The sequence below is a fragment of the Desmodus rotundus genome, chromosome 7, assembly GCF_022682495.2.
Source record: "Desmodus rotundus isolate HL8 chromosome 7, HLdesRot8A.1, whole genome shotgun sequence".
Taxonomy (NCBI): Eukaryota; Metazoa; Chordata; class Mammalia; order Chiroptera; family Phyllostomidae; genus Desmodus; species Desmodus rotundus.
The window spans coordinates 104,306,620-104,328,146 of NC_071393.1; the positions used below are offsets into that span (position 1 = coordinate 104,306,620).

The following is a 21,527-nucleotide window of genomic DNA, read 5'->3' on the forward strand; positions in this document are numbered from 1 at the left end:
TTTACTTAACTGGTTACTCACATGGTTCGTGGAATTTTATTGTATCTTTATACTCCTAAAAGCTGGTATAATTCTTACATGCTCCTTGACATTGAGCCACTGTAGTTCGTAGAGAATCTAGTTGGATATCTAACGCAGGGTTGCATGTAAAACTGTGAGGGAAGTCCTGCTCTTTCGTTGAGAAATCTTTGGACCACCCTTGGTTGGCAATATTAATGCTGGGAGTGCCTAAGTGACAAACCAAGGTGACCAGGACCAGGTATAGTCCAGATCAGACTTGTACGGCTTCCTTCCTCCCATTTATCTTGTTTGTTTGTTTGTTTGTTTCTGGGCTTGTGCTTCTTGGTTGTCTGATATGTCCTATGGAGTTTTGGAATTGGGCAGAGTTACTCTGTTAGTAACAGTGTTCCTTTGTTAGCCCTGGGCTAGATATATAATAACCCTCTTATTGCATTTACCAGACTAACTTGGTTTTACTGTATGTGTCTTTTCACACCAGACTGCAAGTTGCATGAGAGCAAGGGCCTTCCTTGTCTTCTCTGTTATTCTCTACATACTCCTACATACTTCTGCATGCTAGCTAGGCCCGCAGTAAATGTCTAAATGAATGAATACTTCTAAATATGTTCAGAAAGTACAGATACTTAGCCTGGTAAAATGAAGATATTGGATTGATCCAGGAGGAGATAGTTTTGAGATAGTTTTCAAATCATAGTATAAGTTTAATCATGGTACCATGTCAAACAAAACTTGTGGGGATTAGAACCATGTCCTTGCTTTGCATATCTTTGTGGTAACTAGATTACAAAATAAGGGTATGGTTTCCATTCACATGATGCAAAGCAAGTTTAAAGCAAGGACTGCCTATAGTCTAAGTTTAATTTATTTGCCCCTGATTAGTAACTTGTGCTGACTATATTGAAACTGAAAAGTGATGTCAATAGCCCTGGCTGGCTGGCTCAGTTTTTTGGAGCCTCCTCCCACACACCAAAAGGTTGCAGGTTCTATCCTCAGTCAGGGCACATACCAAGGTTGCAGGTTCAGTCTCCGGTTGGGCTGTGTAAGGGAAACAACCAACTGATGTTTCTAACATCATACTTTTCTCTCTATCTCTCTCTCTCTTAAAAAAATCAATAAATGTATCCTCAGACAATGTTTCTCTCTTACATTGATATTTCTCTCTCTTTTTTTCTCTCTACCAACCTACCTTCCTCTCTAAAATAAATAAACATATCCTCAGGTACAGATTTAAAAAAAAAAAGCTTTAAAAAAAGTGATGTAATATTTTGGAAAAAGGCATAGGGGATATGAGGAGTTTTCAACTTGATCTAAATAGAATAAACTTAAAGAAAATGAAATATCTAAAAATTTCAGAGTCAAATATCTAAAAATCTCATGGTGATATAGTTCCGAATAAAATTTTACTAGAAGTACTAGAGGTTAGAGAATTCTGTGAGGAAAAGAATTGAAAAGGACTTCATAAAATACATCTGGAACTGATCATATTACAAGTTTGAATTTACCTGACTTACCTTTAAATTATTTGGTAAATAAAATGAATTCCAGCACAGAATCAGTTTATTTCATTAAGTTCAAATCTGTGGGAGTTGTAGAAAACAAAGCAGTTCAAATGGTCTCGAATCTATTTAGAATTTGCTTACCTCGCTCTCTCTTTAAGCCTGTTTACCTAAGAAATTGTCTGGTTTTGCCTTACTGGTGGCAGGTATGCAAAGCTCCTCGTTAGCAGTACAGTGGCTGGTGCATGTTACCAGCAAACCAGCCCATGTGCCCTTCACATTTCTGCCAACACTAGAAACAAGCTCCTTAGTTTATGCCACTCTTGTTTTTATTTGATGAATACGTTTCAAATAAGGTATTATTGTTAATTTTTTAATATATTCTTTATTTTAAGGTATGATGAATGGGTGAAGGCTGACAGGATAATCTGGCCTTTGGACAAAGGTGGACCAAAGAAAAAACAGAAGAAAAAGGCTAAAGTATGTTCACAGATTCATACTGTTTATGATAGGTTCAGGAATTATTCATATTGTATGTTTTCTAAATCTTGTTTCCTCACTGTAATAATCATATTGATTCTTTTAAGGTAATTGTGATTTTCTCTCTTATAAACCATAAGCTAAAAAAAAGTGAAAAAATGTAAACACATTAACACATTGTTTCAGGAAAGGTAAAAACCAGTGACTCCTGGGACATAGGCTTTAAACTGAAATGCCTGTAGCGGCTGTAGTGTAGACAAAGGGGAAGTAGGACTGACCGTGACCAATACAAGAACATGTTCTCATCTAGGGAGGGTGGAACTGAACACTGTTGTGGGGTGCAATCCGGGTTGCCAGATTTTAGGGTTTTTCAACACAACATTTTGAAAAATGTGAAATCTGATTTTTATGTGTTGGAATCTAATACTAAATTTTAAAACACATACCTGCTGGCCAGCTGTATCCTCATCCACACCCTCAGTTTTCAGCCTTTGCTGTAGAGAGTCGCTTAATGTTTTGTCTATTTTATGGTAGATATCTTTCTTTTCCTCAGGGAGTAGGAAGGGGGGGAGGCAGTGCCGAGTAGTTGTATAGCTTTGTAATGCCCTGACTCTGACCTTCACAATCACAGTTGCAGCATTGCATAGCTAGACCATCACATTGATTGATATCAGTATAAAATGTTACACTGTTTGTTTATAATTTTTCTGTAGGCACAGATTAGGAATTGACATACAAAATATCTACATTTTTTGACCTAGTTTTCCTTGGAGAAGTAGAATGTTCATTTTTCATAAGAAGTGGGCTTCTCTCATACATTTGGTTGTTTTCCAGAATAAAGAAGACAGTGAAAAAGATGAAAAGAGGGATGAAGAGAGGCAGAAGTCAAAACGGGGACGACCTCCTTTAAGATCTACCCTTTCGTCAAACGTGCCATATGGTTTGTCTAAGACTCCAAACAGTGAAGGAAAATCAGGTACCAGAAGTACCATTGCTCACAGCAGTATGGCAGACAGCTCACCATTGTCAAATAGAATGGAAGGTGCACAATTTTGAGGATCACTGATTTTTTAAAAACCAACATAAATAATAAAACATCAGTTGTGTGAGACTCGAAAAAGTTATCTAAGTTTTTAATCTCATAACTTAAACTAAAATTTGATTTGAATAAAATGTGTGTTTTGGTATATCATGATTACTTAAAACTTAGTGATGTTTTACTTTAATTTAGAATACCTTTTTTTGTCAATATCATAGAAATATTCTATTTTAAATAGAGGATGGGTTGACAAGCCATGCATCCAACTGTGTGCTGCTCTGTCCTTCAAAGCATGCACCAGTGTCTCCTGTAATTCAGTGCTGTCCCCTAGGATCTTTCAGAGAAGCTGAGACTGTGTTGCTCAGAGAGAGCAAAAACTAAAGTGGTATGGAAATGTTTCGTGATGAGTACAGGTGAACATATTTTATTCTGCTTTTGCTCATTTTTTGCCCACTTTTCTATCTTTGTATTTTTTTTCCATGTAATTTAAGAAACGTTAAATAGTTGCCTTATAAAAACTTCCCTTCCTTCAAGGAAAAAGTTATTTTGAACCTACAGGATTGCTATTAGTCCATAGGATGCTTGCTTGAATGCAAATTAGGAAAGGGCATTCTTCCTCTTTACTGCCATCTGCTGGAAGGTTGCCATATTATAGAAATGTAAGAGACCCACAAAGTGAAAGATGCTCTCTCAGATGCCATGCCCTTGTGCAGTGTACCACCTACAAAACTATGTATAGTAGACTTGCTAAACTAAAGGAGTTCTTTTTTTAACCCAAGAACAAATGAATTCTAAATTCTGTGTATGGTAAGATCACAAAATAAAAACTGCGATCCTTTTCATTTACAAAATACCTTTAAGTAAGTTTGCCCTTTTGAACTTATTTAGAATGTAAGCAGCACGTGAGCTAAATTTTTATATTTTACACTCCTATACAGTCTTAAAACCCTACTTGATTTTAATTTAAAAATTATCTGACTTAAAGTGAAAGATTTCTTTTGCAAAATGGTAGATAACCTGTACTTTCATGTCTCTTCATCAGAAGAGTATTTAAAATTTTGAGAATTCAGATTGCTTGTTTTGTATATCTCCTTTCCAGAATTATTTTAAGTAGAACGTCAGGTTCCTTTCTAAGGACACAAAATGGCCATCGCATTTATTAATCACTACCTCCTAGATCTCAGATCAAACCACTTTACAATGTCATATCTCGGTACTAGTCCTTTGCATTTTCTAAAGAGTATCATAGCCTAAATATGATACTAATGAAAATTGCAAAATAATTCTTTTACAGAATTAAGATAGTAATACTTTCTATGTAACATATTTTTACATGGAGTTTAACTTGAAGTCTTTCCCACACATTTTTGGCACAAGTGTATGATTTACTTTATATCAAAAGTTTCTATAGGGAGGTATTCAAGGTACATGATTAAGAGTTTTGTCTTTGGCAGAATTTTTATTGTAAAATCACATTGGTAATTAAGATAGAAACCTTTGTAACATTTCCTCTTGCAGACTCTTGTTCATCTGATAGTGAAACAGAAGACCTTTTAGAAAAGAATTTGATGAATGAAGAACTTTCTCCTGATACTAAAGAGGAACTAGAAAAAAACAAAAATTTAAATGATAAACTAGATGAAGAAAATCCAAAGATTGCCGCACATATATTAAAGGAAAATGAAAGGACTCAAATGCAGCCTTTAGAGACCTTGAAGTTAGATGTTGGAGAGAACGAACAAATAGCACAGATTTTTGGAAATAAAGTAGAACAAGTAGAAGATATTAAGAAAGAGACAGAAAAATCCCCAAAAGGAAAGGGAAGACGAAGCAAGACAAAAGATCTTTCTTTAGAAATTATAAAGATTTCTTCATTTAGCCAAGATGAAGCAGGAAGTGAACCTCATATAGAAACTCATAGTCTAGAATTTCCTTCATTAGACAATAAAAACTTTTCTTCTGCTACTGAAAATGAAATTGACCAATGTGCAAAAGAAAAAAAGTTGAAACGGAAAATACTGGGACAATCATCACCAGAGAAAAAAATAAGAATTGAGAATGGAGTAGAAATGATAAATAGCATATCTCAAGAAAGGACCAGTGATTGTATTACATCTGAGGGAGTGAAAAACTTAAATTTCGAACAACATTTTGAAATAGAAAATGAAGGAATGCCATCATTAATAGCAGAGTCAAACCAATGCATTCAAGAACTGACTAGTGAGAAATCTGATAGTCCAGTTGAAGAAACTGTAAATACTCCACTGAAAGAAGAAGAGGATGCAATGCCTCTGATTGGGCCTGAAACCTTGGTTTGCCATGAAGTAGATTTGGATGATTTGGATGAAAAGGACAAGGCCAGTATTGAGGATGCAGTAGTGGAAAGCTCAGAATCTAACTCCCTTGTTTCTATTCCACCTGCCTTACCTCCTGTGGTACAGCATAACTTTTCAGTAGCTTCGCCACTTACTCTCAGTCAAGATGAGTCTCGAAGTATAAAAAGTGAGAGTGACATAACCATTGAAGTTGATAGTATTGCTGAAGAATCTCAAGAAGGCCTCTGTGAGAGGGAATCAGCAAATGGGTTTGAAGCCAGCGTTGCCTCTGGTACCTGTAGTATAATTGTTCAAGAAAGAGAGATCAGAGAGAAGGGTAAGGACTTTATAGGGAGAAAATGAGACTTTATATAGTAAAACCAAAAATTAGTAAATGAACTCTTGATTTGTAAAGTCCTTTTTCCTCCTCCTTTCCTTCCTTTCCTCTTTTCCATCTTTCCTCCTTCTCTCCATTCCCTCTTCCCCCACCCATTAAAAAATGTATATATAGAAGTTTATGTAAATTTAGACAATAAAATTTATAGAAATTTAGGTGAATAAATATACTTGCGATTGACTTTTCAAGATCTCTCTCTTTCTCCTTATTTCAGGTCAGAAAAGACCAAGTGATGGAAATAGTGGATTATTGGCAAAAAAGCAAAAGCGTATCCCAAAGCGAACAAGTGCTGTATCCAAAATTGAAAAGAATGGAACAGGTTGGTGCTTTGCAATGCTGGTTTTGGTACACTGTTAATATTTTTAGCAGTTTATTGGCTTGATCATTGGTGTCAGTTTAAAAATAAACTTGGTTTATTATGTTCTGAAATAGCAGTTTTTCCATTAATGTTTAATCTGAAGTTCTTGTTAATTTTATTTAGAGCTGGGATAGCTATGACTGTTTTTATACCTATTTTTGTATTTTTTATGTAAAGTAGTTTAATATTAGAGGAACATATTTGGGAAACTTGAATGAAAGAAAAACAACATTTGCTCTAATGGTGCAAGGAAATTAAGTTTACATTTCTCAGTGGAATGTTTTTCTTTAATCTAGAAAAGCTGACTCCTAAATTATAGGGTAATTTTAAAACATGGAGAAATAAAATTTTTGTTTAAAAAAAATAAAGAAAATTGATATGAATAGATTACATAAAAAACAGACTTCTGTACAATAAGGAGTAAATATAAGTCATAGAATATAGTATAAATAAACATGGTTGATTTTGACAAATTAAAGTTTTACCTTCAAAACCTGCCTTCATACAAGTCTGAAAGTGAAATTCTAGGTTATAGTGTAGATAATGTGCCAAAGAAGGAGCATATAATCTATATAAGATAAAAGGCATTTCAGGTTCTCAGTGCCATTATGTGGCTGAACAATGGAGGACTCTAGAGTATTGAGAAAGAGTGATGGGAGATGAGACTAGAAAGGTAGCAGGAACTACAAAGGGAAAATGAATAACCTTATAGTGGATAAGACTGGTGGACACCACCTTAGTCAGATGATCAAAGTCAACACCACTAATAATGGGACAAATTGAAATCATGTAATACCTGACAGGTTGCAACACGAACATAGTAGTACCTCTGTGATTTTCTCGCAAAAGATGCATAACCTGAATATAATCATTAGAAACCATTAACAAATTCAAACTGAAGGATACTCTATAAAGTAACTGGCCTGAAATTTAAAAATTTGTCAAGGTCATGAAAATCAAAGAAAGAACAACTGTTCCAGATTGAAGGAGACTTAAGAGATGTGACAACTAAATGCAGTATATGATTCTCACCTGGATCCTATTGCTGTAAAAGGACATTATCAGGTCAAATAGAGAAACATGCATGGGATCTGAGGATTACATGGTAGTAATATGTTTGTGTTAACTTCCTGGTTTTGATGGTTGTATTATGGTTCTGTAGGAGTGTGCTGGTTTTACAAACACATATCCACAGATTTGTTGATCTTCAAGAGAGAAACCCTAATTCCCTTCCCTTTAGTGTGGGCTAAATTCGGTAACTTATTTCTACCAAAGTGGAAGTGATAGAACATGATTTTGGAGAATAAGTCATCAAAGGCACCACAGATTCCTGCATGCTTATCCTTGGATAACTTCATCAGGGAGAAGTTAGCTGTCTGTCATGAGAACACTCAATCAGGCTATGGAGAGGCCCATGTTGTGAGGAACTGAGCATATCCTGCTAACTGTGAGCAAAAAACCGAGGCCTCCTGACCACGGCCACATGAGTAAGTCACCTTGGAAGCATGTCCTCCAGCTCCAGTCAAGTCTTCAGAGACCACAGCCTCAGCTAACAGCTTGGCGCAACGTCACAAGATCTCCTAAGCCACACCACAAAGACAACTTGCTCCCAGGTTCTGACCCTCAGAAACTGTATGAGCTATTAAGACTTCTGACCAAGATGGAGGCGTAGGTAGATACACTTTGCCTCCTCACACAACCAAAAGAAGGACAACAAATTTAAAAACAAAAAATAACCAGAACTGCCAGAAAATCAAATTGTACGGAAGTCCAACGACCAAGGAGTTAAAAAAAGAAACATTTATTCAGACTGATAAGATGGGGCGGAGATGGGCATCCAGGGCAGAGAGGACATGCAGCAAGGCGGTGGCTGGTGCACCAGCAGTCCCATATTTACGTGCAGGGAAACCAGGAGGAACAACTGGGGAGCAAGAGAGACTACACAACCCAGGGTTCCAGCACGGGAAGAGAGAGCCTCAAAACCTCGGACTGTAAAAACGTGTGGGACTTGCAGTGGTGAGAGAAACACCCAGCCTCAAGGGAGAGTTCACTGGAGAGACCCACAGGGTCCTAGAACATACACAAACCCACCCACCCGGAATCAGCACCAGAAGGGCCCAGATTTGCTTGTGGGTATGAGGAGAAGTGACTGAAAGCCAGCAGAGAGCTGAGTAAGCGGCATTGTTTGCTCTTGGACCTCTCTCCCCCCCCCCCCCCCCCACCCCACAGCACCACAATGCAGCAACATTGGTTGCCCTGTCCTGGCAAATAACCTAAGGCTCTGCCACTCATTATGTAACAGACAAGCTGAGACAAAAAAAATATGGCCCAAATGAAAGAACACATCAAAGCTCCAAAAATACAACTAAACGATGAAGAGATAGCTAACCTATCAGATACAGAGTTCAAAACATTGGTAATCAGGATGCTCACAGAAATGGTTGAGTATGATAACAAAATAAAGGAAAAAGTGAAGGCTCTACAAAGTGAAATAAGGAAAAATATACAGGGAACCAACAGTGAAGGGAAGGAAACTGGGAAACCTAGTCCAATCAACAGTTTGGACTAGGAGGAAGAAATAAACATTCAACCAGAACAGAATGAAGAAGCAAGAATTCAGAAAAATGAGGAGAGGCTTAGGAACCTCCAAGACAACCTTAAACGTTCCAACATCTAAATCACAGACATGCCAGAAGGAAAAGAGGAAGAGCAAGTAATTGAAAACTTATTTGAAAACATAATGAAGGGGAACTTCCGTAATCTGGCAAAGGAAATAGACTTCCAGGAAGCTCAGGGAGTCCCAAAGAAGTTGTACCCAAGGAAGCACACACCAAGGCACACCATAATTATGTTAGCCAAGGTTAAAAATAAGGAGAGAATCTTAAAAGCAGCAAGAGGAAAGGAGACAGCTACAAAGGAGTGCCCATAAGACTATCACCAGATTTCTCAAAAGAAACCTTACAGGCAAGAAGGGGCTAGAAAGAAATATTTGAAGATAGGAAAGGCAAGGACCTACATCCAATATTACTCTATCCAGCAAAGCTATCCTTTAAAATGGAAGTGTTGATAAAGTGCTTCCCAGATAAGGTCAAGTTAAAGGAGTTCATCATCACCAAGCCATTACTATATATGAAATGTTAAAAGGACATACCTAAGAAAAAGATGATCAAAAATATGAACAGTAAAATGACAACAAACTCAACAACTGAACCTAAAAAGAAACAAAAACAAACTAAGCAAACAACTAGAACAGAAACAGAATCAGAGAAATGGAGATCACATGGAGGGTTGGGTATCAGTGGGGAGGGGGAGAGGGGAGAAGAATGGGGAAAAGTACAGGGAATAAGAAGCATAAATGGTAGGCACAAAATGGACAGGGGGAGGTTAAAAATAGTATGGAAAATGAGAAGCCAAAGAACTTACATGTACAACCCATGGACATGAACTAAGGAGGGGGGATGCTGGTGGGAGAGAGGTGCAGTGCAGAGGGGAATAAAGGGGAGGAAAAAATGGGACAACTCTAATAGCATAATCAATAAAATATAATTTTAAAAGACTGAGTTATACATTTGTAGTTTGAAACTAAGATTTGGGGTAACTTGTAGATAACTAACACAGGAGAATATTCTTGTTTCTAAGAAAAAAAGCACTAAAGTACTCGTGTATGGTAAGGCAGCTTACCTTCCAAGGGGTCAGAAAAACATTCTTCTTGCCAAGTGTCCTTATAACTTTTTTGTAAGTTTGGAGATTGGAGGAAGAAAGGAGATAGATCAGTTTTACTCTTTGGAAAGAGTCTTTGGCTTAACTAAGGCAGTGAAAGAAGGAATGAATTGAAGAAATTTGGAATATAAAATCACTAAGACTCAATTATAAATAGTTAGGAGGAATTGGTTAACGGACATGGAATACAGGAATGCCAGCAGGTTGTTGGGAGACTAACTTAGGGATTGTTGTGTTAGAGGTACTAGTATTAGGAAAATTGGGGCCTGGAGCTTAGAAGAAAGTCTATTTTGAGAAGATAGCTAGCTGTCAACGTATTACAAGATGTGCTTGCTGTCAGAGAGTAAAATGAGAAGAAAAAGTACAACATAAGAAATACAGTCAGTAATGTTGTAATAACTCTATGATGCCAGATGGTTACTGGAAATGTCAAGGGAACACTTTGCAAAGTAGATGATTGTCTAACCACTATGCTCTATGCCTGAAACTAATACAAAATAATAGTGATTGTGAATTGTAATTGAAAAAAGAAGAAAAAGAACCAGTAGAGTTATGTAGGGTATCCCTTTATATGGGATAGCCAGGAAGACTAGAATAGAAACTGATTGGAGATAAATGAAAATCAGTAAACATTAGTGGATTTGAATAAGAAAAAAGTTTCAACTGCTATAGAACATTAAATAGGATTAAAATATAGGGTCTGGCAGAAGTGATGCCTGCTTGAATGTGGTTGGTAGGGTAATAATATGGGTGTAATAATTTATAGTTTTAATTTGAACATTTCACCTAAAATGTCATATGGTGTGCTTAAGTGTGATATTGTTATGTTACAGAATTACATGCTGATGATTTTGTGATAAAAGATTTTGTAACCTAAAGGGGCGTTATTTGTGCCGCACCCTGTATATTCATGGTTTGGCACCCTGACAATAGCACACTGATGTGATCAGAAGGTGTGGAAATTAGGGTGACAAAGAATTTCTTTGAAGAAATTTGACCCTAAAGAGTAGGAAAGAGGTGCCAATAAAGGGGTAGGTTTTCCTCTCCTTCCTTCCCAATTCTAAGGATAGGAAACATCTAAGCAAGTTTGTAGACTCTGAGAAAAGAAGTTGGTTAATTGACATTAGGAATTTCAGAGAAGTCGATGGTTGTAAGAGTAGCTGAAGAGATTATCTTGGCCAGAAACACTCTTTTTGAGGCCAAAAAAAAAAAAAAGGCAGTAAGGACAGATACAGGTAGGGGAGGAGCTGTAAAATTGAGTGTGTAACCCTCAACTTTGTCTTTTCAGTAGAAAGCAAGGTTTGCTTTTGAGAGCGGGTAGGGTGGAAGTAGAGTATAGAGTTTGAAAAACGTAAACTTGAGAATTCTAATTTGTTACTAAGTGAAAACCAAAAGCATCTCTAAGTACAAATTTGCCGAGGAGGCATAGAGTTGCAAACAAATATTTGCTCACATTTTATTATCCATAGGTTAAAGGCTGTGTGTACATCAACATATTTTTTTGTGCTTTTATATATATATATATCTTTTGATTGATGCTCTTTTGGGTAGTTAGGTTTTATTTTAAACATAAATGGGGCAATAGTGTGTATATTGTTTTATAACTTTTTTCATTTACGAGTATAGGATATTTTGTCATTTTTGTTCTTATGAACTTGCTCATTCTTTTTAACCACTTGAGCAAAGTATACAATAATATAAAATTTCTAACCATTTTCCTATTGATAAGCACTTAGATTTTCTTTGTTTCTTTCCTCCCTCCCTCTTTGTGCATTTTGCACTTTTTTCTGTAGGATACCAAAATGTGTGATTGCTGAGTCTGTTGCATATTGATATTTGAGATTTTTATAGTTTATAATCTGAGTCCCATTTTTTTATTACAGGACAAAGCAGTGATAGTGAAGATCTTCCTGTCCTTGACAATTCAAGTAAATGTACCCCAGTAAAGCATCTTAGTGTATCTAAGCCACAGAAGCTTACGCGATCTCCTGCAAGAATATCCCCTCACATCAAAGATGGAGAAAAAGATAAACACAGAGAAAAACATCCGAATTCATCCCCTAGGACATATAAGTGGAGCTTTCAACTCAGTAAGAAATTTACAGAAAACTTGAATGTATATTGTAAAGCAGTATATACCGTAAAATGTCAAAGGAATACTCTGACTGGTGTGGCTTAATGGATTGAGCACCGGCCTGTGAACCAAAAGGTCATCAGTTCAATTCCTAGTCTAGGGCACATGCCTGGGTTGTGGGCCAGGTCCCCATTTGGGGGCATGTGAGAGGCACCTGTTCGATATTTCTCTCACACATTGATGTTTCTTTTCCTCTCTCCCTCCCTTCCTCTCTCTCTCTCTATATATATATAAATAAATAAATAAATACAACCTTAAAAAAAATTTTTTTTAATGTCAAAGGAATAATGATTAGCAAGTTCATTTAGGTTTGCAAATATTGTCTTACCAGTAATCATCACTTGTTACTTTAAATACAAATCCATGTCTTTTCATAATACTAACTTGATAAATATTCACTGGAAGAATATCTCCAATTAGGAAATAAGACATGTTGGATTTACATAAATCAGTGAAACTAGAACAGCCTTTCTAGTAATAACAAATAAGTGAGGAAACCATCAATATGAAGAAATTGGATAAGTAACTACAGTTGTAGATCAGAGTTGCTCTGTGTTGATGTTTTCTTTCGTTTTCCTGGTCATTTAAATAATACATCAAGTAATGTTTAGTATAGAAATATTGGGATATATAAAGAAATCTTATTGGAATTTAGTGTCTTCCTTGTTACAGAGACTTACTAGCTTAATATGATTGGTTTTAATAAACCAAAGGTTTTAATGATTTATGAGTTAGACTTCTGATAAAACTGCCATAATTTTTCTGAAAGAATTATTTTAAAATGCTAATTAATTTTTTCCCTTTTAGATGAATTAGATAATATGAATAGTACAGAGAGAATTTCTTTTCTCCAAGAAAAACTACAGGAAATCAGAAAATATTACATGTCTTTGAAGTCTGAAGTTGCGACCATTGACAGGAGGAGAAAAAGATTAAAAAAGAAAGACAGAGAAGGTAATTTGATTATAATTTTGCTTCCCTCTATTTTCAATACACTATCATTTTAGAAGATTTAGGTTTGTCACTCCTAGAATATAGTATACATTTATTGTTGTTTTTTGATTCCTAGTATTTTCTTCGTTGCTGTTATTGAGGTGAACCAATCAGAGTGAGACTCCTGAAAGATACTATGAACAAGTAAACAAATGTGTGATTTTATTAAATGTGGTGGGTTTTCAAGAACAGCTTACTCACTCTGAATTCACTCTTCGTGCAACATTTACTGGCTGCCTGTTATTGGGCACTATATTTGCTATTAAGAGGTTCACTAAAATGAATAGGCATATGGCTAATCTTTGAGGAGATTATCTTTTTGGGATAGTCATTTCCTAAGCAACTACTGTATAAGATAGTTCAGATGAACAATATTAATGCATACATACCATGTGCCAGGTCATCTTCTAGGTGGTGGAAGTATGAAGATGAATGAGACCCAGACGCTGTCTCAAAGATTAAAGTTTAGTAGGACATTGTGTGATGAGGGTCTCAAGAGTGATACTAACAAGTTTAGGAATTGGTAGAAGGATAGATTACTATGGAGAGAGTAGTGTCTGACCTAGACCTTAAAATTGTGTAGGATTAACTTCTACTTAAATATCAACATGTTCATATCTATTCTAAAATGACAGTAAAGAAAATCAAAAGCTCCATACCTACAAAGACCGGAAAAAGGGACAACAGACTGTGACAGATAAGAATTGTCAACAGCCTATCTTTCGGAAGCTGAGGAGCAGATAACTACTGTAATTGTCCTGGTGGATAAGGGAATGCTAAAACCCCTGTACCAGATAGGAAGGCTTCTACATACAAAAACACAGAGACCAAAGTATAAAATGAGAATAAAAAGGAACTTGTAGAATAAAACAGATGATGTACCATATAAAAATACCAAACTATAATTAATATCCAGAGATACAGGGAAGATACTCTAATCTTCAAACAAGAATATGATATTAATAAAATTCAGAGAACACAGATATATTCAAATTAAAAAATATGATTGCACTGGCTGGGTGGCTCAGTTGGTTGGGGCATCATCCTGTACACCAAAAGGTTATCAGGGTCGGTTCCAGGTCAGGGCACATAGCTAGGCTGCGGGTTTGATCCCTCGTTGGGGTACCTACAGGAGGTAACCAATTGATGTTTCTCTGTCATATCAACATTTTCTTCTGCTTTCCTCTCCTCTCTTCCCCTGTCCTTTCTCTCTAAAAATCAATAAACATATCCTTGGGTGAGAATTTAAAAAATATATTGCTATATGTATATGTGTGTATATATCACATATATATCATGACATATATGTATACTATATATATGATGTATATGATATATATGTATATGATAGGGATTTTTACAAATGTAATGGAAGGGATAGACAGCAAAGCTAAAGAATCCCAGTAGAAGATAAAAAAGCAATAGGTGAGAACAACAAGAAGGATTGGATTTGGTCAGGAAATTCAATTTCTAAATCATAGGATTTGCTACCTGACCTAGAAAACTTCTGTTACCTACAGGAATGTTGTGTCCATCAGGTGTACTGGGACAGGACAAAGATAGGAGGCCAGTGATTAGCTGGTTATGGGAAATTCTCTGGTTGATCCTGTTTCTGACTTGGGGCAAGGTGAGTTCCTTCCCTGAAGGAGTGACTTCACTGACCGGAGACTAATTCCACTCACTTAGCCCAACAAAATTTTTGCTGACAGTTTGTTACTCCTTCATGCGGCATTTAAGAAGATGATAACTGAAGTGAATAATGTTAAGATTTCCTAACTTGCCAGTAACTGGGTATCTCTATATGACAGTTTTTGAGTCTAATATAGTTGTTTTGATTCCACAGTGTCTCACGCAGGAGCCTCCATGTCATCCGCGTCGTCAGACACTGGAATGAGTCCTTCATCATCATCTCCCCCACAAAATGTACTTGCTGTAGAATGTAGGTGATACTCATTTTCTCTGCCTTCCCAGCAGTTTGCTGCCATGGACATAAATCCCCAAATCCTGAAATACAGCCACAGAAAGCACTCAACTGGTTTGACATTGCTAAGTATATCCTGTCGAATCTTCCAGGCTGGATTGTATCTATTCCCTTCTTTTCTTTTTTCTGTTGCAAAAAAATAAGCTGATTAATAACTGAAGGTTAGGCAGCCTGCATATTTTTCATAATTTTTCCTCAATTTTTTTTTCATTATTTTGTGAAGATAGAAAATGGGCACTTAGCAAATTTGAATTTGTATAGTAAAGTTTCAGGTGTTATAGAAATCATAGACAAGTGCACATGATAAACATCAAAATATTATCCAGCTGAATAGTTACTGTTGCACTTTCACTAAGATGTGTTCGAACACTTGGTGAGTAGGGGGTTTATGTTGTGTGTGTGTTTTTATTGTTGTCATTTTTGTTTCTTTTGTTGTTGGGTTTTTTTTTGTTTGGTGGTTTTTTTGGGTTTTTTTGTTTTGTTTCTTTTTTTTGTGGAAGCACTTGCTATTTAGAACTGCCAAAGTATATGTTCAGCAGTGTGCCCAGGTTTAAAGGTGTAAATGGGACAAAATAAATTGTGAAAGGAAGTGTAGTTGACTGAAAACTACAGTTGTAATAAGTCTTCCACTTTTTATAGTATTTTTGAGCACACAATTATGCAAATATTTTAATGTTTATTAATGTTTACAGTGGAATTGTGAATAAGTTTTCAGTGGACTATCTTATCCCTTGACAAAAATATTTTGTCTTTTTTCTATGTAATTTCAGAGTTTTTATTTTGTTACAAAAATACAAAAATGAAATATATAACAACAATGAAGTTATTTAACAAGATTTCTAAAGCTGAAAATTTTGTGTAAAATAAGGTATTATCTTGCAACTTGTTAAATATATTTATTCAGACATTGGATGTTGTATTTTTATGTATTTTTTAAAATATTAATAAAATTGAAAAAAAGAAAATTGTAGGTTAATTCACTCTTTGGATGACAATAGCTCTAGCTGTCCCTTTTCCAGGAGGTTGCATCCAGCAGCTGTGCCTGTGTTGAAGGGAGTCTGTCTCAGTCCTTCAGACAGTATAGATCTATGAACGGGCATCTGGATCATTAAAGTATGTCCTCCTTTAGACACTTTGGCAGTCCTAGTATTTAAACTGTTTTGAGGATCAAATTTTTGGTTGCCCTTAAGATACTTTGTCACAGTTTTTATTTTTGCTATACTGCCGAATAAATTTATATCTCCCAAAGTTGAGATGCAACAACTAAGTAAAGCAATTATGTATGCCATGTCTGTGAATTGTTCCACAGACTGATACATTTTGTAAATAACTCTTCCAAAATCATGTATTTAAAGCAGTTTTGCCATATACATTATGTAAAAAAGTGATTTTTTAAAATCGGTTTTTAAATTCATGTTTGTACATTGAAAGGGTTTTTTTAAAAAACCTCCTTTTCTGTGTTTACTATGTTGTAGAGTAATAACATAGATGCTCTAAGACTGTATGTCAGGGTCTGATTGATAAGAACCGAGTCAGAGCCAAACCCTAGTGATGGCGCAGCATTACTCCGATCATTGTTTCGTAATTTCATTTACCACATTGTGACTTTGTGATTCAGACTCCTTCCATTTTCTCAGAGAATTAAAAACAAAAACGTACTCTTGTAAAATGCACTTCTCTGTCTTTTCTTTGAAACGCTGAAGTATTTCGATGTAAAATAAAAATGGAGCTCAGTGGGCAGTATTAATAAAGGCCATGTTTTAAACATAGGCTTTATATATTTAGTTTTCATTTAAGTGATTGTTGTTTTCCTAAGTGCCAGTAACTTACAGTTGGAAAAGCAGACTTCACAGAACATAACATATTCAATATATTCTTCAGTTTTCACAATAAAATATTTCTAATGTTTGATTATAAAAATGAAAAAGTGTGTCGTTCAAATCAAGTTGGAGGTAGGAAGAAGCTGACCTTCAATTCATGCATTAGATATTTTAATGATTTCCTTCAGTAGCAATTCAGTAAATCTTGAATATTGTCCCTTCTAATTGATATAAATCTGGTAATGAAGTATTGGGACCTTGTTGCAGAGAGCAAAATTACCTATTCATTGAATGAGTATATGGACACTGTTAAAATCCTTTTGTGTGGAGGATAAAAAGGCTTATGAAAGTAAGTGAATATTGATTAGGTATTAAATTCAAATATTGGGCATATTTTGAATTTAGCTAAACTTTGAATAGATAGGTCTTGCATGTGACTAAAACAATAAAAGTATAAAAACACTTTAATACCTAAAATGGAAGGTGTTATCTATTAAAATCAAGTTATTTGAAGATTATGGAGATTTCTATTTTAGTATTCATTGTGTACTTCTATTCTTTGTGTTCTAGTTTTCCAGTCCTTCACTCAGAAAGATGTTTGTACCTATGTTAGCACATATATACTGTGTCTTCTATGAAACTGCTTTAAATTATGTAAATCTATATGCATTAAGCTATTTGCTTATATTCCTTTCTTATAAATGTTGTAATTTAACATAGCTATAAACATTGTGAAAGCATTTGAAGCTGTATTCAACCACACATAAAAACTATTACCAGAATTCAGCATCGATAGTTTATTATCTTCTGTGTGGCAGGTATTGTGCTAAGGCCCAGGAGCCACAACAGCGAACAAGACTGAAAAAAGTCCCCGTATTTTCCTGGAATGGGTAATCCAGTGAGGTAGATGTTAAACAGTTAACCCGTGTAATTCCTTACTGTAGGTGCGATAAGCATATGAACTTTGGCATGCCATGAGTTAATGATACAGAGCCCGAGTTTGAAGGCACTGGTGGTCTGGGAAGGTTTTGTAGAGAAAGCAGCAGTGAAACAGCTCAATTACAATTATGAATTGGCTAGGCAAGTGGGAGGAGAAAGATGACACAGAGTGAAGTGATCCAAGCACATGAAGAAGAAAAATTGGTAGAAAAAGCCAGGACAAGAATAGACCTGAGGCAGGAGCCAGGCCAAGCAGAACTACTAAGGCAGTGCCCAGACCTTGCACCTGCCCACCTCTACCTTTTGCTCCTTCTGTTCCTCACCCCCAATTCTGATCCTGATTTGTCCGGAGATATTTCAGCAGCTACTTTTCCATGAAGCTTTTGTTGACTTAGCATCACCAAAATATCACCCTCTTTTATGCTCTGGTAGCATTTTCAATCTGTATTATTTTTCTTAACAGTTTATCTTGTATTATATTTAGTTATGCATGTGTCTGCTACTATATATGTCCAGTTCCTTACATACTCCTTAGTCACAGTTGAATCCCACAAAGTGCCTGGTCCAGCATCCAACCTAGTAAAAAGGTCAAAAACTATGTTTACTTACATTGAGAAAAATTACTTTTGAATTGCTAGTTTCTTTCTTTTTTTTCCCTTTTACTAGTGATCATGATGTACAAAGCCAGACATTTAAAAGTTGTCTTTGGGATTCTTTTCATAAAGATTTGAATATACACCTCACCAAAGAAGATATACTCATGACAAATAAGCACTTATAAACAGCACTTATAAACAAGAGAATGAGAAGACAAGACTTAAACCAGAAAAAAATGTTTGTAAAAGACATCTGATAAGGAAATGTGTTGTAGTCTGTTCGGGCTGTTATGACAAAAATACCATAAACTGGGAGGCTTATAAACAAACATTTCCCATAATTCTGGAGGCTGGGAAGTCTAAGATAAGGTACCAGCATGGTCAGGTAGGGGAGCTCTGTGGGGCCTCTCGTAAGGGCAGTGATGTCAATCAGAAGAGCTCCATCCTCAGGACTTAATCATCTCCGAAAAGCCCCACCTCTTGATATCGTCGTTAGGAATTAAGTTTTCAATGTAGGAACTGGGGGTGGGGGAGGAGGAGACAAACATTCAGACCATAGCAAACTGTCGTTATCCACAATACACCCAAAAAAAACCCCAAAACTCAAAATTCAACAATAAGAAATCAAACAATCCAATTTTAAAATGGGCCGAAGACCTTTACAGGCACTTCACCAACAAGTTACACAGATGGCAAGTATGCAAATGAAAAAATGGTTCACACATACATCATCATAGAAATGCAAACTAAAATCACTGCATACCCGTTAGAAGGCAAAAGTTCTGAGCACTGACGCCACCAAACACTGGTGAGAACGTGAGAACAGGAGCTCTCATTCATGCTGATGGGAATGCAAATATGGTACGGCCAGTTTGAGAGTTTGGCTTTACTTTTTTTCAAAACTAAACATCCTCTTCTGATCCAGCAATCATGATCTTTAGTGTGTGTGTGTGTGTGTGTGTGTGTGTGTGTAGAAATGAGCTGAAAACTTACACCCACACAAAAACCTGCACACGGATGTTTACAGCAGCTGTATTCATAATTGCCGAAACTTGGAAGCAACCGAGATATCCCTTCAGAGGTGAATGGATAGACTGTGGAACATTCAGACCATGGGATATTAAGCACTAAGAGAAATAAGCTATCAAATCATGAAAAGACATTAAAGAACATTAAATACATGTTACTAAGTGAAAGAAGCCAACCTGAGAGATTACATTATGTATGATCCCAAGTATAGAACATTCTGGAAGTGGCAAAATTATGGAGGCAGTAAAAAGATCAGGAGTTGGGAGAGTAAGGGATTGGATATATGTTGCACAGAGTAAAACTATTCTGTGTAATATTATAATGATGGATACATGTAATTATACATTTGCCAAAACCATTATATATCTGTACAACCTCAAGAATGAACCCCAGTATAAACTGTAGACTATGGGTGATAATGATGTTTAGAGAGAGAAAAAAAAAACATTGATTTGTTTTTCCACTTATGCATGCAGTCATTGGTTGACTCCTGTATGTGCCCTGACCAGGGGTTGAACATGCAACCTTGGTGCGTTGGGATGACCTCTAACCAGCTGAGGTACCTGGTTGGGGCTTTAGGTGTTATTTAAGACAACAGAAAAGATGTGCCCATATAAGGCCTTATACACAAATGTTTATAGCAGCTTTATTTTTAACAGTCAAAAACTGGAAACAGTCCAATGTTCATCAACAGATGAATGGTTAAACACATTGTAATATAGCCATAAAATGAAATTCTACTTAATAATAGAAATGATCTGCTGATAGAACAATATGGATGAATCAAAATAATTATACTGAATGGAAGAAGTCAATAAGAGTACATGTTGTGTGACTCCATTTATACAATGATCTAGAAAATGCAAACTAGTCTATAGTGACAAGGCAGGGGATGGTGGGGGCAGTGAACAAGGGTGGAAGAAGGGGTTAAAAAGGGTCTTAAGGAAAGGAGGATGATGAATGTGTTCGCTGTCTTGATTTTGATGATGGTTTTAGGGATGTATACATAAAATGGATCGAGCTGTACACTTAAAACATGTTAAATTTACTGTACATTAATTATACCTCAATAAAGCTGTTGAAAAGAATGAGAGAGCTATTATCCAGCATAGAACTACGTTTTGGGGACAACTGTTAAATGCTCTCTCAATTTGGAAAATGACCAAAGCTTTTTAGGAATTCTGGTCACCAAATTAGCAAGAATGGTGTCTATATTTGAGCAGAAAAATTTATACTTACCATAGAAACTTGCCTTAAAGTTTTTTCAGTTACTTCCAACGTGGTCTCTGTAGTAATTTCAACTCTAGTAATCCGTTTATTTCTAATTGCAATAACTCCCTGACTGTTACATGTCACTGTTTACTTTGTCCCCCCCCCCCCACCTTGCTCCACAGTTTCCCTGACTCCTTCCCCTCCCATGTACCATTGGGCTTAACTATGAGTTCAGCAGAAATGAAGGATGGGAAAGTGTGGGAAGGTGGTAGAGTGGTTTTATTAGAAGGAAAGAGCAATCAGCCTAAAATGAGATCATTTGGAGCCTGGCTAAATCCATCACCGAGATTCTGAACCAAAAACTGCTGCGAGATCACCAATAACACTGGGATCTGAGGCTGTCCTCTATTTGTGCGTTACAGTCAGGTTCCCAACTATCACTGAGTCATAGGAAGAAATACACAGCACTCAAAACAGTTGTATGTAATTTGCACCTACTAACTCCAGTCGTGAGGGCCTGGGCTGCTGCTTGGCCGCCGCAGTAGTCCCAGCAGTGATGACTACCTTGCTATATGCACACACTAGAAATACCATATCATTGTAAAGAGCAGTTGAATAATATAACCAAAAAAATAAATTTAGTTCTTTAGGTTCTTACCTAGCTTATGCCTTCTCTTTGGCTTAGTATAAAAATCAAAACTCTGGTATTTGGAATAAAGTCTTGCCCTTCTGGGCTAGTAAGTATGGGTCTCTCATTGGGTTTGCGCTGGGACCTTTGGCTGTCAGCCTCAGAGCCCAGCAAATTAACTTTTTTTTCCCCCTAGGCTAAATATTAGTCCTTCAAAATCCCTTTCCCCCCATTTGACAGAGCTAAGGTGGGTGGGGACTTTGAACTGTTGGAGCCTCTCAAGTGACAAGGCAGACCAGGTGGGGAGCATGGCTAGTGTCCAGGAGCTCAGTGGGGAGTGCTGTGCTCTCGAGTCCAGGAGATGACCAA

At 36.3% G+C, this 21,527-nt stretch overlaps 1 protein-coding gene across 2 annotated transcripts in view; it reads left to right on the forward strand.

Moving 5' to 3' along the window:
* ARID4A (AT-rich interaction domain 4A) overlaps nucleotides 1-16,264 on the forward strand; it is a 60,784-nt gene extending 44,520 nt beyond the window's left edge. For both annotated transcript variants that reach the window (XM_024567398.3, XM_071222006.1), the window contains exons 18-24: nucleotides 1,913-1,997; nucleotides 2,832-2,973; nucleotides 4,555-5,688; nucleotides 5,963-6,067; nucleotides 11,710-11,916; nucleotides 12,768-12,914; nucleotides 14,797-16,264. In XM_024567398.3, coding sequence (XP_024423166.1) covers nucleotides 1,913-1,997; nucleotides 2,832-2,973; nucleotides 4,555-5,688; nucleotides 5,963-6,067; nucleotides 11,710-11,916; nucleotides 12,768-12,914; nucleotides 14,797-14,900 — 1,924 coding nt within the window. In that variant the 3' untranslated portion in view covers nucleotides 14,901-16,264. The remainder of the gene's footprint in view (nucleotides 1-1,912; nucleotides 1,998-2,831; nucleotides 2,974-4,554; nucleotides 5,689-5,962; nucleotides 6,068-11,709; nucleotides 11,917-12,767; nucleotides 12,915-14,796) is intronic.
* Nucleotides 16,265-21,527: the final 5,263 nt, after the last annotated feature.